General features: G+C 37.9%; 1 protein-coding gene across 1 annotated transcript in view; it reads right to left on the reverse strand.

Moving 5' to 3' along the window:
• Positions 1 to 12,112, reverse strand: part of LOC117305679 (sodium- and chloride-dependent glycine transporter 1-like) — a 37,964-nt gene extending 25,852 nt beyond the window's left edge. The window contains exons 1-5 of the mRNA XM_033790539.1: positions 12,019 to 12,112; positions 10,763 to 10,949; positions 7,812 to 7,943; positions 2,011 to 2,212; positions 700 to 832 (exon numbers count right to left, since the gene is read on the reverse strand). Of these exons, the coding sequence (XP_033646430.1) occupies positions 700 to 832; positions 2,011 to 2,212; positions 7,812 to 7,943; positions 10,763 to 10,949 (654 nt within the window). The 5' untranslated portion in view covers positions 12,019 to 12,112. The remainder of the gene's footprint in view (positions 1 to 699; positions 833 to 2,010; positions 2,213 to 7,811; positions 7,944 to 10,762; positions 10,950 to 12,018) is intronic.
• Positions 12,113 to 18,894: the final 6,782 nt, after the last annotated feature.

Raw genomic sequence — 18,894 nt, forward strand, 5'->3', positions numbered from 1 at the left:
CAAAAGGACGTCCATATCATCCGCCCATTTTCACAAACAACAAACCATCTGATGGAAAAAAAAAAAAAAACATCTAATGGAAAAAAAAAAAAACAATCCGATGGAAATAACAATAAACCATCTGATGGAAAAAAAACATAAACCATCTAATGGAAAAAACAATAAACCAACTGATGGAAATTTCATTAAATTATGCAAAAATGGGTTTTTAACAAAGTTTGTTTGGTTGCTTTTAAAAAAATAATTACTTTTTGTCATTTCACTCTCTATTTCCTAATCGTAGAATTTCAGACTACAATGTTTCTGTTGAGAATTATACTGCGACATTGAAAGTTAAACTAGAGTTTTTCACATTTTTTAAAGAGAATATACCCCCAACCCAAAAGAAGAAAAATAATCACCGTATTATCAACCAAAAGTGTCCACTGATATGGGGCGCCGTTTGTCCATTAATTGTTTGACACTTTTAAGGCATGTTTTTACCATGGTTTACAGCAATTCAAAAACGTTGTTTGTGAACCATAAAAAAATGTGCACTTACAAATTATGGTTTACAAACCATAAAAATGTGCACTCACAAATCATGGCTTACAAACCATAAAAAAGACCCTGCTTAAGGGTCAAAACGTCAGGCTACTAACTTATTATTTTGTTGGTATTTTACAAATCCTGCACATCATCATTTGAAACTGAACTGACCTTTCCCGATGACTTGACCCCTTTTGAGATACAAATGAATACAATGACCCAGGCGATGACTAAACACAGTAGATTCTGCCATCTGATTGGACCCATGTCATGCATTCCTTCAGACCTGGCCAAAACTTGGTTGCTGTGGAAATAAATGGGGTAATATAAAACCAGGTATTGTTATAGGGTCAGGGTAACCTAAAACTACATCTGGCTTGAGGTTAACACCATGACCCTTATCATGACCCTTATCAAATCCCTTGCAGGCCTAATAATTCAAGGGGGCAACACAGGCGATTGCCTCCATGCCCCCTGGTCAATGCCTTGGTGCCTGTAAAATGCTCCAGTAGAAATTTACAATTATCTCATAGAGGTGCCCTTTATCAAGAAGAAAAAAATGCCTTGGTGCCCTTGCCCTTTCAAAAACGAGGCATATATACAGGCCTGACCTTGTTCATAAATTTCCACTTTTTCATTTTTGTTTTACATCATAATTCAATTCTTGGATAGCTAGGGATAACATATCTCCCTTTTCAGAGAAAATTCTCTGAACACTTTTCATCATGGAAGAGTAACTCCTGTGTTTCTGGTTCACATAGCAAGCATCACGTTTCCTCAGGCTTGCACGCTACAGTGATCATTATGTACCCTAATGAGGCATATTTGATTTCATTACCAGATATACACTATACTAACAATATTAACAATTGTTTTTAATTAATGCCTCTGGTCATTGCCTTGGTGCCCCTTAAATTGTCCCAGACAAGTTTTACTTCATAGAGTTCCCCTTGACCGTGGGAAAACTGCCTAGGCCTTTAGAGGTTTAAGCATCAATCCATACAGCAACTCTAAACTCTTGAACTTGTGATTATACATCACTCAACTTGACCGTTTGGTTTGCAGTAACACTAACAGTAACACCATATGTACTACTAACTTGCTGGGTAAATTATGTTCATTTGAGAACATGAACTTGCCATTAAATTCTACTTACCACCACATAGTGGAATTTCGGAATTTGGGAGATTTCTGTAATACCACCAGAGTAGATTTCAGAAGTGAGAAGTCTCCTGAATTCCGAGAATGTACTCGCCACTAGCCTTTTTAGGACTGAGAAGTCTCTCGTATTCCAAAAATCTACTCTACGATAGCAGAGAAGTCTCCTGAATTCAGAAAAAATTCTACGAACATAATCTACCCATCCATCAACATACACATGGTGTTGCACACCAAATATGCATTGATCAATAGATAATATACCTAACCATGCAATGCCTCAATTCCCATGAGTCAACTGTATACTAATAAAAGTCAACTTACTTCCAGAATTCCGAGGATGGACGTGTAGATTCGGCTGTGAAGTTTGCTGTCATACAATTCTCTGTATTCCACGTATTATTACATGTCTTCCATGGTAAAACAGATGTAAAGGAAGAGTACATGTAGAATATTGTGTAACCAATGATGACATTGTAGTAAATACAGCACAGAACAGTAATGCAGCACATGGAATAACCAAGACCTGGGGAGGATAAAATGGAGATCAATTATTTTTCGGTTTGCGGTAACACCATGGGTTCGAATCCCATTCGAGTAATATGCCTGTGATTTCTATTTTCGTGTGCGGGATGTCAACTATTTGGAGGTCTGGTTCGCCACTGTTTACCTGTTAATGTCTTATTTGTTTTGTGGTTCTTAATAGTGAACGTTCAACTTATAATGTGTTTTTTTTTATTTTTATATTCACTTGTATATATTTGCTGTGGTTCAACCATATGTACATACTATACTATACTACAAAGGCATATTTATAAAGCGCTCTTACAAAAAATGTATCGCGTGCCTTGTCATTTTGTCAAGTAGTCTTTATATCTGTAAATTATTGTATATTGTATATTTCTCTTAATGTTTTTATACGAAGCTGGTCTACTCAGTAATTGCCTGCAAAGGATGGTTCAAGTTTTTTTGAATTTGAATTTGTATTTGGATTGAATATTTTTCACAGAACTTGGGAAAATTATTGAGTGTACAGTGCTAACAACACACATTGGTGTAAGGGTAAACCAAAACTAATAAATACCACTTTACTTTGCTGTTTAGAGTTGAGCCTTGGGGATCGTGGTCTTGATTTTTAATCTATTGCCACAGTAGAGTCTATTTTCAAAGATTCAGGAGACTCCATATTTCTGAAAAGAACTATCCTGATGTCCTGCTTATTAATCTACTGTGTGTGAGAGTTTAACAAAAAAGCAAGACCTACAATTCCAGTCATATCTCGTTGGGCCCCCGCACCACGCCCCACATGCCCCCATACCCCCTTTCAAAGTTGGCTCTTTCAATGTTGGTTCTCATTGTGAGGTCTGAGCTTACTTCAATGTTGACCGGGGGGGGGGGGGGGAGAGATTAATTTTTGTCAAGGAGGAAGGGGACAGTTGGCATGATTCTTGTCACGTTGTGAATGGGTGGCCCAAGCACTTTGGCCCGGGACTGTAGTTCCCAAAGAATGGAAAATCGACACAACAACATAGGTATACATTATCGCAAACCCATACTGCCTCACCATACTATCGCCACGCAATGCCTCAAAACAAATTAAAGTGTCTTTGTCATGCACTGGATTTCTATATAAATTGATTCCATTCTCAACCTCTTTATAAAGCATTAGGCTTGGGCCATAGTATACTAAGTCTTCATCACAAAACCTATTCAGGGCTTGAGTTCGAGGGAAAATCCTAGAGACTGCTATGTCAGAAACTTTCACTGGTCCATAATTTGTTTTCTTTATAAGACCAGGATCTAAATGAAGTGAACAGGCACTCAGAGAAGATACTAGCTATCTCATTATGTCTTATATTATGTACTATGTAAATTGCATACAATAGGATTGAACAAGATTAAGCAGACTCAAAGTCAACAATTGAACATCAAAAAGGTAAATATTATTCAACTGGGCCCAAAGGTAAAATCATTGGCCTCGATAACCCTGGCAATACATGGCATACTTGAGTTTGGTATTCATAGTCACCAGTAAAATTGCACTGAGTGTAACAGAAAAATGAGGGCGATCGATGGGGTTAAATTTACAATGATTTTTATTTTTTCCTTGAACTTGGCTCGGTAGTGTAAACAGGGATTTTAAAAATAAAAAATTTGAGCGAAAAGGGCCATTCAGAATAGTGAGCACTAAAGTTTTTTTTTTTTTTTCAACCCACCACAAATTGCGATTTTTTTAAATATTTGGTTTGTTTGTTTATTTTTTTATTTCCAAATATCACAATTACTAAACATTAAACATACAAGAAAAAAGAACAAAGGGTGATAAGAGGAGGGCAACCAGGAACAAGCCAAGGCTTATACAGAGCCTGGACCCTTTATAATATAAATTAATTGGTTTTTGTTTATAACAATAACAATTTTGATTGATGAAATGAAAGTACAGTGAAAGGTATAATGCATACAGCAAAAATAGCACAAAACAATGTTTGTTTGTAATTATTTAAACTGTTTTTAACAAAAAAAATGCTATGCAGTCTAAATAATATAATAATAATAATAATAATAATGCATTTATAATGCGCCATCTATCTAGTGTACAAGACCCTATTCCGAGGCGCAGAAAATACATATTGAGAGTTGATAACAAAAAGGAAAATTAACAGAACATATTCAGAAAGTTACAAATTAAAGTAGATAATTTGGAATCGATAATCATGGTACGAGGCGAGTTTGGCCCTAGTAGCTTCAACTATATATATAAATTTGAGGGAAAGCAGTTCAAATTAACTATTCTGTTCTGAATGGCCCCTAATTGACACAAAAACAAGTTGTATCCTTCGAGAAAGACTCTGCCAGTAAGGTCCAAACGTGGTGGGGTTGGGGGAAGGGTGTGTGCCCCCCCCCCCTTTTTTAGTTTACTTATAACTTTGAAGACATATCCATCTACCAACTTTTGGAAAGTTCATTTTAACTTTCTTGACCTCATGAATCAGTAGCAAGCCTCTACATAACTGTGGTTAAAAATTTCTAATTTGGCTCAACAGTTGGAGAGAGTGGAAGGATGCAAACTCGCCTCACACACAGGATAAGACAACTGAACAAAATGGAATATATGATGGATCAGCACCATTTTCTCAATGACAGGTTTTTGTACGATTTTAAGTTCTACTAGCGGGAGAGCGCAGCATCCCGCTAGATGAGGAGGATTCTAGTATATACAAATGTTGTGAAAGGTAATGTGGGGTAAGGGAGGTATTCTTACAGGTAATAATCTGTAGGATTGGATTAGAAATTGTATTTATAATCGGTATTGAATATTGTCATTTCATTGTCTTTTGATAAATTGTTGAGCGTGCACAACATAGTTGTAAAACGTCACCGTCGCCTCCCCTCCTCACCTTCTCTCTTGCGTTCTCCAACTAAAGGTTTAGTAGTATAGATTATATAACTCAATGATTTGAATGACAAATTTTCATAGACTCTTCCAAACTCAACAAATCAATAATGAAGTGTATACTGCTGGAAAGAGTACTGATAGCCAGAAACTATAAAGAATTTGAAACCTTTGTAAGAATTTTAAGAAGCTTTAACAACTGAACCATCCTCTGCACATTCATCCAAGGGAAAGTACGGAGTATACAGGCTTTACACACACTGATAAGGATCAAGCCAATAATATTGGGCTGATATGTTTAGCCAGTAAACTCTTCCAATGCAGATAATAAAATCAGTGCAGACAATGGCACGCATCACAATCAATGCTATACAGTGAGGTGGATTAAGGAAAAGATCGTGACACGGCGGACAAAAGCACCATTTTTTCACCAAAGTATGAGTTTGACCCACAGATTTCATAAAAGTCATGCTCCAAAACATCTGAGAATGGCATCACCTTGAATTACATCATTATGACATCATAACCTCTTTTTATGTAATAAAGCATAGGAAAATGCCATGCGGTGGGATTTCTACATGCCAAAATTATGTTTGTAAAGGTCAAGAAATTCAATTAGGGTGGTATTAGTTTGTAAAAAAATAATATCCTTTATGGTGAGTATAATGATGTAATTATGACGTCATCATCATCAATACTACACAAATCACACAAAGTTTGAAAACAAAATTAATGTTGTGTGGTTTCGCCAAAATGCTAACCTTGTTGTGTTTATATGGTATAATTACCGTGGCACTGATCTATAAGATACCGTGATTTCATCATGATATCATAAACAATATTATAACACCCCTTACCAATATTCTGCCTTTTCATTGGTTTAGAGCGCGTCACATGATATGTCTTAGTTTTGCCGTGTGATAGCGCATCGGTTTGCCGTGCGCTAGTCCGAAAGACTAGTACCCAGACGTCCGTTGCGTGTACGAGGATGATAAACTAATAGTCTGTAACCATTTCGGATTACATGACACTGCATGCAGAGCACAGTAAAAGTTTTCGCAATCTGTATTCGCGTCGTCCGTGGATTGTAGCATTCAGGTCTGTTAAGTCTGTACAGTATTTAGAAATGTTTGGGGTGTTATAAAACAAATATTGACTGTTTTTACTCGTGCAATGGTTTAAACTATGACTCCCTCGGTGATCCCCGGAGCATTCTATTTTCCCTCGGCTTCGCCTCGGGAAAATAGAACGCTCAGGGGGTCACCATTATATGCTAAAGAAATACAAATTTAATACAACAATCATAAAACTGTTTGTTTCAGCGAAACAAGAACATTGCCATTCGATTCATTGGCCTCTGATACATATAATTCGCAACTAAAATCACTTGCATCGGCATTACACAACTAAAGTTATGCTGTTTAAAGGAAATGACTGCCATTATGAATGTATTACGTCATAATAAGGTCAAGGTCATTGCAATTTTTTTAGCATCAACATAGTCACCATAAAGGATATTAATTTGTTACAAACTAAAACCACCCTCGTTAAATTCCTTGGCCTCAGAAACATAATATTGGCATGTAGAAAACCAACCATGGTATTTGCGTTTGCTTTATTACATTAAAAGACGTAGTGACGTAATTATGACGTAATTTCAAGGTCATCCCATGCTCAGATTTTTTGGAGCATGACTTTTTTGAGATCTACGGGTCAAACTGATACTTTGGTGAAAATTTGGTGCTTTTGTCCGCCGTGTCACGATCTTCGTGTTTTTTGTCCTTAATCCACCTCACTAATAACAAAACATTTTCTTAGTGAAAAGGCCTTCATGCTTTTACACTCCAACAATTGGTTCAGTTCTGCTCACCATGCTCCACTAGCCACTATTCAACGAGTGAAGGTGGAGGGTAGTTAGGTTTCAATTTTATAGCAGGGCTCTAAATTTACACTAGACCAAAGGCTTCAGGTCAGCGATTTTAGCATGAGGACAGACTCATGACAAGACAGGCCTGGAGAACTTGTTTTTTAATAATAAATTAGTTTAACAAAACTCTTGTACTCAAATTTTGCTCAAAAGTTGACTGAAAAAATATCATTCAATTCAGTTGAATAATTATTATTATGTATCAGAATGCGATGAATCTTCTGGTGCTTTTTAAAATAAATAATGTTTAATGAAAACCTGTGTAGTTTCAATTACAGGAAATTAAAAAATAAAACGAATAAACTAATCTTTAAATTTACATATAAAAAATAGAAATTCATCAAAACACTAAATGGAATTGCATTTTTTAGAAAAAGTAAAAAATAAATAAACAAATGAATGCATAATAATATAAAAAAACACAATGGACACTTATATAGCGCTGGTATCAGCTCTACAAAAGAACAACCAACAAGCAATGAAAGTAGCATAACACAATAAAACAAAATAAACTTTACAAAATGCTTCTCTATGTGTAGATGAGATTTTAAACTGCTCTTGAATAATATGTTTGAGTTTGAAAGTTTCACAGTTTCAGGTAGGGAGTTCCAAAGCCTCAGTGCTGCGCTCTGAAAACTTAACTCCCCCCCTCGATGATTTGTCGGGGGGTTTTCCTGAAGGAGTTTGTGTTTTGTACATCGTAAGCACTGATGTCCTAGGGTATATATCTGTACAAGATCACTGCTGGTGCATACAATACTTAGTAAAAATAAAGTCAGCAAAAAGAAAAAACATGGGTCTCACCTCTGAAGATGGGCGCAATTGACCAAGCACCAATGCATCCTTTACTGCTGAACTGACCGTGCCCAACCTCCATAATGTACAAGGGAATCCCAGCGATGAATAACATCAACAAATATGGCACAAGGAATGCACCTGCAGTTATAGACAATTAGTAAAGGAATATTACAGAAGTGATAAGAAAAAAACTTGTCCAAGACCACATACTTACATCAAACTCACTTGGTCTAATGATTATGATATAAAACATCCCTTGAAATATTTCTGTCTGAAATGTTATAGATGATGAGAAATAAATAATACTAATTTCCTGTTTTGATTTTATCGCTCAATGTGCGTTTTATTCATTTGAATCGATGTCATTGTCATGCAAAATGTGTAATCGGTTGTTCACTGTTTTCTTGTGACAAGTGTTGTAGCCACAGTGGGCGGTGCTGGGCGGAACTGCCCTGGACTAACAAATTTCGCCCAGCACTCTGAGCAAAATACACTAAATGCTGCCCAGCATAGATTTCCCCCAGATTGCACATCAGTAATGATGGCCCCATATCTTGACAATGACAATAGTTTTGTTGAACTGTTAGCCCTCGATGGACTAAGATGGATTTTGAGCCCACCACTAACTAAAATTGGTCTAGCTACAACACTGCTTGTGACCAAGGGGCCGACAGTAAAAATGATGGTTGATAACATAAAGTGTCAACAAAATGCCAGCAACTGTTTCAGATCATAAACAGCCAAATTCTAGGATGTTGGAAAATTTCATAAAAAAGCCAAGCAGTTTTTAATCAAGCACACTTTTTGTACTTTTTTTGAACTGGTGAAAAAAAAATTACACAACAAAAGCAGGTCACTTGTTATTTCAGTTTGCAGGATTGTTTATTTACTCTGAATCTTCTGATAAGACCTCAAAAACTTATCTCACTCAAGGATGGTGAAGATAATTACAAGACTAATACAAACAATGAATGTTTATGAGTGCAATGGCGGGAATATTTCCATGAGTTGAAAGATGGAATGTTACCTTCAACGAGGCGGAGCCGAGTTAAATGGAACATTCCATCTTGTTTTATATAACATCCAAGTAAATCTTTAACAATTCTGCATTACCAAAGAAACACGCACGCAGTGATGTTTTACACACCGTGCAATAGTACTTTCCGAATGGAACGAAAAATGCACAGTGAATGGAACGCAAAACGCATGGTGAGTGACATAGCGTGCAATGGTACCTTTAACTGCTGTCACATGACGGACAATCCCCCAACCAAATGGCAAGGATCTGCTTGGGTGTTATTTAATAAATAATATTGCTTATTGAACCATTGGATCGGTCCATGTGCAAAGTGAAAGAAATATTATTTAAAACGTTTGGTCACCCCCACCCCACCCTACCAAACAAAACAAAACTACAGTCAGCTGTTGTGTTGAGACACTCACTGGGGTAAGGGAGTGTCTCAAAAATTGGGCGTGTCCTAGGCGCAAAGGAAGAGTCCTGTTGGCATATGCCCACGATCAAGTAGACAAATGGAGTGTTCCGCTGGACCACAGCAGTGTGTCGATTAAGCTGAACATTGCTTAAGAACGGTCGAGCGAAAAGGAGAAAACTGTCCTTTGTAGATGGTCCAAGCTGTATAATTTTGACTGGTCCATTGGATCGATCCAGGCATATTCTAAATTTTTGAGACGCACCCTGCAGGTGGTAGGCTTAACCCTTTCAATACCATTGTCGAGTTTACTCGACCGCGCAATGCAAGCGCTTCCTTACCATTGTCCTCGACCGTGCGTTGCGTAGTCGCTCCGTCCCAATGTCGAGAAAACTCGACAGAAAAAAGCATTGCCTTTGAGAGATTGTATTTAATTTGTTTGGCGCCCTCTGTTGTTAGGTTTTATATAGACGGGTTGCTTGTTTACCAAGCATTACAATGGTATGTATTGTATAGGGGGTCGCCATTATGATTTTCCGAGGAAAGTACACCTCAAGATTTCACGCTTCCGTTTTTTTTCGTCAAAAAACACCATAATGTCTGCTCATTGCACGGAGGTTTTGGCTTATATGTTTGCCTATAGTGACTCTATAAAAAGACTTGGGAAGTTCTATCAAAGTATGTAGTGAACATTTGGCATCAAATCGTGATATTTCGTCGCCAGACATGCAGTCAGATGATGACAAAACCGGACTATATACCAACGGTAGCTAACTGGACCGAGCACGTCACCCGTTCAACGCCGTGGGCTTGGGAGTGCATGGCGGGCGGGCCTGGACCCACTCGTGCTGGTCGAAGTGACCGTGGTAGCTGAACACTTTCAAAACAGATAAGATTTTTCAGCATAATAGGTTCCGATTATGGTACAAATGGAAATAGAAGCCTATAATAAAAACGGTTATATTTTCTGAGAAGTTTTTACAAACTTTTCTTGAGGAAAAATAGGTTGAAAATCTTGTTGTTTTTCTTGAGACAGAAATCCCGAATAAAAATTTTTTTTCAGCCAGAAATCTTGCAAACAAAATTAAGATAATATATACAAATTTGACATCGTAGGAAAGGTCATTTCATATGCTACAAATTGCATGCACAAAGTTTTTCAAATAAATAATGTCTTTCCACAGAAAATCAAGATTGAAAACAGTACACACTGCAAATTGCGTTAGATTTTTTTTAGTGTGAAAAAATACGGTACACAGCATTGTGACCTTTGTCAACAATGCGGTATCCGGTTGGGCGCTTGCAATAAACAATGTGGTATTGAAAGGGGTAAGGCTAAACATTCAGAACTCTTGCCCCATCAACAAAATAAAAATAAACAACAAATAATTATATAAGTTGGAAAAAAATCACAATTGAATGGTTTCATAGTTTATGCCAATGTACAACCCCCCCTGCCAATCCCCTTGCCCCCCCCCCCCCCAAATGAAAAAAAGTGTACACCATTGGATGAATGGATCACCTTACCTCCACCGTTCCTGTAGCACAGATACGGAAACCTCCACACGTTGCCAAGGCCAACTGAATATCCAATGACAGACAATAAGAAATCCATGTGATTTGACCAATTGCCTCGCACTTGATTCTCGTCCCCATCGTTACTCTCTTTTCCATCGTAGGGCACCTTAAGCTGCTGGTGTTTCGTCTCAGACATCTACAAACACAAAGGGAATTATGTTAATGGATTTGTGCATGGATTTAACTTCTCTCTTCTGGGTAGTCAAAGAGTGATGTCCATCTGTACTCCTTGGAATGGGATAAAGGAGGCGGATGAAGGCGAGAGCTTTGCCCCTGCAATCATCCACCTCTTGGTGGCAGCAAAATAAAAGAGACCTCCAACAAAAGAACATGAATATTCAGAAAGAAATTATTATAGACCTCCGATTTTCAAAAAAAAATATTAAATGCAGGTTTTGTAAGATTGGAACATAGGAAACTTAAACCATAAACAGAGCTTCATATCGTACTGTCTTTGAAACCTCCTAGATTTCGATGCATATAAAAACAGACGACATGTATTTTATGAAACAAATACAAGTGTTCGAGAGCATCACGTTAGATTTTGGAAAAGCTCCTAGGCCAGTCCTTTTGAAAAGATGGATTAAAAGAAAAAAAGGATGCGGGCGGGGACGATCAGCTGGTATTTTTTTTTTTTTTGGCCTTAATAATATTAATATGGATATAATAAAGTGTGAAAGAGAAAATTCCACCCTACTCCTGGAACTATGGGGTTTCGTTACCCCCCCCCCCCCCCCCTAACCCCATCAGTCATAAGCCATCTCAGTGATGACTGAGAACCAAGTAGACTGTACACTAGTTTATCGTTTTGACTTCATGTACGACATGACCAGCCAAAGAGCAAAATGACTCGACTTTATGGTCACTTTCATGGTGTGACCACATCAAAATATGGGGGAAATTGTACAGGTCTGCGCTGCGAGACGTGTAGCCTGCCTACATATCACCAAACGAGATTATTCCCGTTTTCCAATGTGCAGTGTATCCATGGAGGATGATTCATCCAAGATACGAAAGCGAAAGTGACACTGACAATATTGGAACACACACTGGCAATTTGCAGTACAAATAAACTCACGTGCTAGATAGAGTGAACGACAAGTTTTCTTGAAATGTTCGAAATAAAACAAGCAGTTATAAGCTCCGAAAAAACAGTCACTTTACCTGAAGTGTTCCTTAAATTTATCGTCAGAGAATATACTTACGAGTGTAGTCCCGTTATCCAATGTAGTATCCAAGACCGTAGGAGAAATTGTGGTGCTGTAAATGATTGATTTTCTTCTTAAAATGCACACTCTGACAATTTCAATTTGCATAAAGACCCCCCACCCATCCCACACGGTCGCTTTACAATAAATCCCACACACGTGCTACATGCTGTGGTGTAGTGGTGAATGTGGGTGTGGCTTACGCGATGCTCTCACTCGCTCATCACTGCGCGGTCATTGGCCTTATGGAACGCCAAAGAGGCATTTAATCATCGGTGATGGTCTTTTGCAACCGGTGATCAAATTTGTCATCGGTGGTGGTCCTATGCGATCGGTGATCAACTTTAGCAAGCGGTGATAAAACACGATCGGTGGTCCATTTTAGCGATCGGTCATGCATATTCATGATCGGTGATGGTATATAGCGATCGGTCATGCATATTCACGACCGTTGATGGCTTTTTGCAATCGGTGGTCAACTTTAGTGATCGGTGGTGGCTTTTTGCAATCGGTCAACTTTAGTGATCGGTGGTGGCTTTTTGCAATCGGTCAACTTCAGGGATCGGTGATGGCTTTTTGCATGCGGTCAACTTTAGGGATCGGTGATGGTTTTTGCAATCGGTCAACTTAAGGGATCGGAGGTGGCTTTTTGCAATCAGTCAACTTTAGGGATCGGTGGTGGCTTTTTGCAATCAGTCAACTTTAGGGATCGGTGGTGGCTTTTTGCATCTCTGTCCTTACTCTATGCTTTTTGCAATCGGTCACATTTTGCAACCGGTGATGGGATTTTGGGATATCCGAATTTTGCGTCCGGTCGGTGCAGGCCTACTTCAAAACCTATGATTGTGTAGATTGTGGATATTAGTTGTTGTTATTTTCTAGTTCACACCACCATGGAGGAATAAATTACACTCACCAGCGGGTTGACTGACTTGCCAAACATTTGTAGAAGAGTACCATTTTATAACTATGTAAGGGGGAACGCAACAAACATCAAATTAATCAGCTCTTTCTAAAAAGATAATAATAATAATAACAAATGGGTAGGAGAGGGTGTGGAAGGGTTATCTATGTCCCACAATTGGTTGTCGTCTTCTGGAAATGGTGTATGCCGGGGAAATACAAATATTTATATTCAGTGAAGGGAAATGTTTTTGAACAAGAGTCTCTACCGATAGTTTTGTGTGTAAGGGGAAATCTGAAATCATACAAGTAGCCCTGTGTAAACAGACCCGGAGGTGAGAACATTATGACCACACAAAAACCGTTTTGATGGAAAACACATATTATGTGCATCATGAATGTGATGGACAAACACAGACCGGGACGCACTCAACACGTTTTATAAAAGGCTAGGTAAAGTATTATACAAATATTTCCTTGTAATAAACTGAGAGGCACGTATTAATTGAATCCAAAGCGAAAAACGTATTGTATAAAGTTCTTAATTTAGGGGGGGGGTGTATAAAGTATAAAGATAAGAGTTAAATCTTATATAAAATTGAAGCTTTAAAATAAGCTTTACTCTAAACGTAATTTTGTTTTAAATTATTAATTAATTAACCTTGTGATCTTCATTTGCATATTTAATTAGTAAATCTTAGTAGAGCGCCATATCTCAAGAAGTATACTTCCGGGTCAACCGGAAGTTGGCCCATTTTTTGTTTCAGTTATACTACACAATCAATCTTCATTTTTTGTTTCAGTTATAGGCTCCTTTCAAATTTTTACTTTGGAAAACCGTGACCCCATGTTGACCTCTATTTTCGGGTCAACCTGAATTGGGACCAGATCTCAAGACCTATACAACCTATTTCAAACTTGTTCCAGTTTCCTTGCGTAAATTCTGGTTTTATTGCGTCACACCATTTCGGCAAAGTAGAAAACCTGCACTGGTCCAAAACTGGTTTAGCGGCACTCCAATTGGCAATCAGTTAGGTTGATACTGGTTTTGTAGCGGCACATCGATTTTTGGCAAAGATAGAGAACTTTTTCTGGGCAATACTGGTTTTGTAACGATGCACTATTTTTTTCAAAATGGTAGAAAACTGCACTGGGCCAATAGGCCCCATTGGTTTTGTGGCGGCGCACCTTGTTCGGCAAAATGGTAGTTGGCAAATACTGGTTTTGTCGGCACACCATTTTGGCAAAATGGTTTAAAACCGTACACTGAGTCAATGCTGGTTTTGTAGTGACGCACCATTTTGGCAATAATAGGTTACAAAACCATCTGGGCCAATACTGGAGTAGCGTCACATTGGCGAATAATGGTATACCTACTCTGGGCCTATATAATTCGGTTTCTCAAAATGCCGGTGCCGTCAGCTTCATTGACTTGTATGTCATTTTTAAATATTAAAGACTGTGGACACTATTGGAATATTATAAGGGTGCAATTAGTAGTAGATTTAATTAGGTAGCAACATTTATTTAGGTAGCCACATCTCCAAATACATAAGTGTCAGCACTGGCCTGCATCGCCACCATCGCCACCTTGCATCGGTCGAGTTGGTCTATAAAAAGCGTTTGTGACCGTTTGTTATAAAATGCACATGGTTAGAAAGATGTTTTAAAGTAGAATAAAAATGATCCACTCAAGTTTGCCTCGAAATTGCGTGGTTTTCCTTTTACTGTGCGAACTAACACGGTCGGGTTAGTCGTTAGACGAGGTAAAAGGAAAACCGTGAAATTTCGAGGCATGTTTGTGTGGGCCTGTACTTGGTGAATGGTGAATCATTGCAACTGTAGGTCTTCTGGGTTGATTAATTGATGAAAAGAAAAAAAACGTGCACACTGTAAACTTAGTGCGCCAACACCACATGGGCCAATACAACCCACACGGTATCGGGCCAATCTTCCAGCAACTGATTGTGAGAAGGAAAAGGGAAAAAAAGAAAGAAAAAAAAATCAGGATGCAATAAAAATGCAAAAAGATTAATCAAACAAATTACACTTATTCGAAACTAATTTGCAATAAAAAAAAGTAATTGTAGTTGTCCATGACATAAAAAAAGAAGAATAAAATATAAACAAAACAGCACTAATGAAAAAATTAATAAATTTATCAGAATAAAATTTTAAAAATATGTAAAAACCAATAAAATAATATTGAAGGTCCGGGGCCTATTACATTTTAGCACGAAATAAAAATAAATTAATAGTATTGTTTGTCGGGATGCTGTTCCTTGGGGTTTGTTTGTATGTCGGGATGTTTGTTTTTGTTTGTTTGTTAGGGGGTTTATTTTTTGCTTGTTTGTTTGTTTGGATGTTCGTTTGGTTGTTTGTTTGTTGTGTTTTTTTGGTTGGTCTCAGTTGGGTTTGTTAGTTAAGTGTGCTTGTTAAATATTTATTTTATTTTTGTTTTATCTAATTTTAGTTCTCATAACGTCTCTTTTGACTTTGCTCTTAATTTTTCAATTTTTCTTGTGTATAAATTTTCTCCTCTGCTTTTTAAAATTTGTATATAAAAATGTAAATCTGTATTTTAATTCAGTCTCTGGACTGCGACAAGCAGATGTTTTTACAATAAACCAGTAATAATAATAATAATTCGGTTTCTCAAAATGCCGGTGCCGTCAGCTTCATTGACTTGCATGTCATTTTTAAATATTAAAGACAGTGGACACTATTGGTAATTGACAAAGACCAGTCTTCTCACTTTGTGTATCTCAACAAATGCATAAAATAACCAATCTGTGAAAATTTGAGACCAATCGGTCGTCGAAGTTGCGAGATAATAATGAAAGAATTAAAAAGCACACATGTCACACGAAGTTGTGTGCTTTCATTATGCTTGATTTCGAGACCTCAAATTCTAAACTTGATGTCTCGAAATTAAATTTGTGGAAAATTACTTCTTTCTTGAAAACTACATCACTTCAGCGGGAGCCGTTTCTCACAATGTTTTATACCATCAACCTCTCCCCATTACTTGTTACCAAGTATGGTTTTATGCTAATAACTATTTTGAGTAATTACCAATAGTGTCAGTTTAGTAATTTGGTTCTTTTTTTCATTAGCCTACCTATCTTAATGTATCGTGCGAAACTGCAACTATCGTAAATCAAAATACAAATCAGCTAAATGACACAAGAAATTTGAAATCAAATGGAAAACGCCTGCTCATGTTTTTTGCGTTTGAGAAAGATTCTGCAATGGTCGAAACGCCAGGTAATTAACAATTGTGTGCATACCAATAGGCCCATTTAGTGGGTAAAATTGTTTCGGAACAGCTAGTTTTATTATCAAATTTAAATACATATTATTTTTTTTTTTAATTGTGAACATTCGTTGTAAAGTTAAGGAGATAAATTGATTAACTTACGAAGGAAAATGCTGGTTGAATTTTCGACTGAAAATGAAAGTTTTACTTTCTGACATCTGTCTACTTGTTTTGTAGCAACACACCATTGTGGCATGCAAAATGGTAGAAAACCTCTGTCGGGAACTGCACAATATTAAATTTGGCACAATGGTTTAGAAAACCTTTTCTGTGTCAATACTGCATGGTTTTGTTGCGGCACACCATTGGGCCGGTGTCAGATGCAATTGTGTCCGCCATGCAATAAGGTCCGCTCCGGACACTTTTGCATATGCAATCGTGTCTGGTGCTATGCAAAAACCGTCCGGCGGACATGTACATGACTAGTACATTTATAATGTGCGCGCGTAAGTGAGCGTGCATGCGCTGAACCTACGTATATGCAGCATGAATATTCACGTATTTTATGATTGCAGCGAATACCCAACGGCCGAACATTTCCCTATGTCATTCATGACATGCACTTAGCTTGTAAAAAATGGCGAACGTGTTCCGTCGACCAAGGGCGTTTAATTTAATGCAAGAACGGTTTTGCACGGGGGCGGACACAACTGCATATGCAAATGTGTCCAGGCGGACACAATTGCATTATGCAGCAGCATCCGGGCGGACACGATTGCATATGCAAAACCGTCCGGCGGAAATGATTGCATATGCAATAATGTCCTCCGGATAGTATTGCATAGAGGATATAATTGCATGCAAAACCGGCATAGAACCGGCGTTGGTCATTATGCAAATAACAAGGCTGCAGGGTATCAAAGCTGTCTTAGATGGCTTAGGATTGCCAAAAGATGGCTTAGGATTGTGACAAATTAAAAAAACAACTGACAGAGTAATGCAATTCGTTGGGATTTTTTGTATTTGGTTCATTCATCATGAACGTTATTGTGCCTGTTGTGTGAGGTATCGCAACTGAAACTGTGCAAGAAAGTATTTTAGCCAACCTTCTGCCAGCTGTCACTGGGCATTCTGGCTCCAACTCCGGGGCCAAATGGTGGCATGCCATTTACCCTCCATAAATGGCCCAGTACTGAAGTGCCAGCATTGGCACGAGCGTTATTTGGGCCGCGTTATTGGATCAACCTTCTGCCAGCAATGGGTAAATATATATATTGCCTAGGACTAGTCCCAGGTTAGGATGAGTTACTGGTCCTAACTTATGACTGGTCCTATATTGCCTAGGACTAGTCCTAAGTTAGGATGAGTTTATACTGGTCCTAACTTATGACTGGTCCTATATTGCCTAGGACTAGTCCTAAGTTAGGATGAGTTACTGGTCCTAACTTATGACTGGTCCTATATTGCCTAGGACTAGTCCTAAGTTAGGATGAGTTACTGGTCCTAACTTATGACTGGTCCTATATTGCCTAGGACTAGTCCTCAGTTAGGATGAGTTACTGGTCCTAACTTATGACTGGTCCTATATTGCCTAGGACTAGTCCTAAGTTAGGACTACCTTTGTGAAATCCACCCCAGGCCAGATAACGGGCCAGTGATGGGCCAATATTATAGTGACCAAATATACAACTGCCAGCATTGGCATGAACGTTATTGGTCTTGTCTGTACTGGGCGAGTTATGGCAACTATACTCACTGAGCCGGGCCAATAAATGCTGGGTTGGGGTATGGAAGTGGGGTCAAGTTGTTCTTTTAATGTTGTTACAATGGCAGTATCAGCCACTTTAAAACCGATCACATCAGATAAATTTACGAAAACTAAACTTTTCAAGTTTTGGCAGGCAAGCCGTTTGGAACTTTTGCTAATTATACGCGAACAAAAAAGCCACCCCAAAAATGTTTTGTTTTTCCATGAGGCATTCCTAAAATTTCCAACTCTTAAAGGAACACGTTGCCTTGGATCGGACGAGTTGGTCTATAAAAAAAGCGTTTGTAACCGTTTGTTATAAAATGCATATGGTTTGAAAGATGTTTTAAAAGTAGAATACAATGATCCACACAAGTTTGCCTCGAAATTGCGTGGTTTTCCTTTTACTTTGCGAACTAACACGGTCGGCCATTTATGGGAGTCAAAAATTTGACTCCCATAAATGGCCGACCGTGTTAGTCGACGAGGTAAAAGGAAAACCGTGCAATTTCGAGGCATGTTTGTGTGGATCAATGTATTCTACTTTTACAACATCTTTCTACCCATATGCATATTATAACAAACTCTTTTCAAAGACCAACTCGACCGATCCAAGGCAACGTGTTCCTTTAAGCCCAAATTTTTCTCAAAAGTTGAACGCAGAACAGGTTGTGAGATTATAATTACACAATAGTTGCATGGCCCCCAAAAACTATACAATTTAAAAAAAATTGTTGGTGTACAAATTTAATATCTAGCTTGGTGCATTCTTTATAGTCCACATCAACATGGAGATTCATATCAACTAAAAAAGGCTTTGTTGGGCTGTCTTTTATTCATTGATGGATTGTATAATAATAATAAAAAAAATGTTTTTTGCAAATGATAAAAATAAGACAGTTTCTCTAGGCCCTATAGTGCACAGGCTAAGTTATTTTCAAACATTAAAATGTTTTTAAAAAGA

This window comes from Asterias rubens, unplaced genomic scaffold (assembly GCF_902459465.1).
Source record: "Asterias rubens unplaced genomic scaffold, eAstRub1.3, whole genome shotgun sequence".
NCBI lineage: Eukaryota > Metazoa > Echinodermata > Asteroidea > Forcipulatida > Asteriidae > Asterias > Asterias rubens.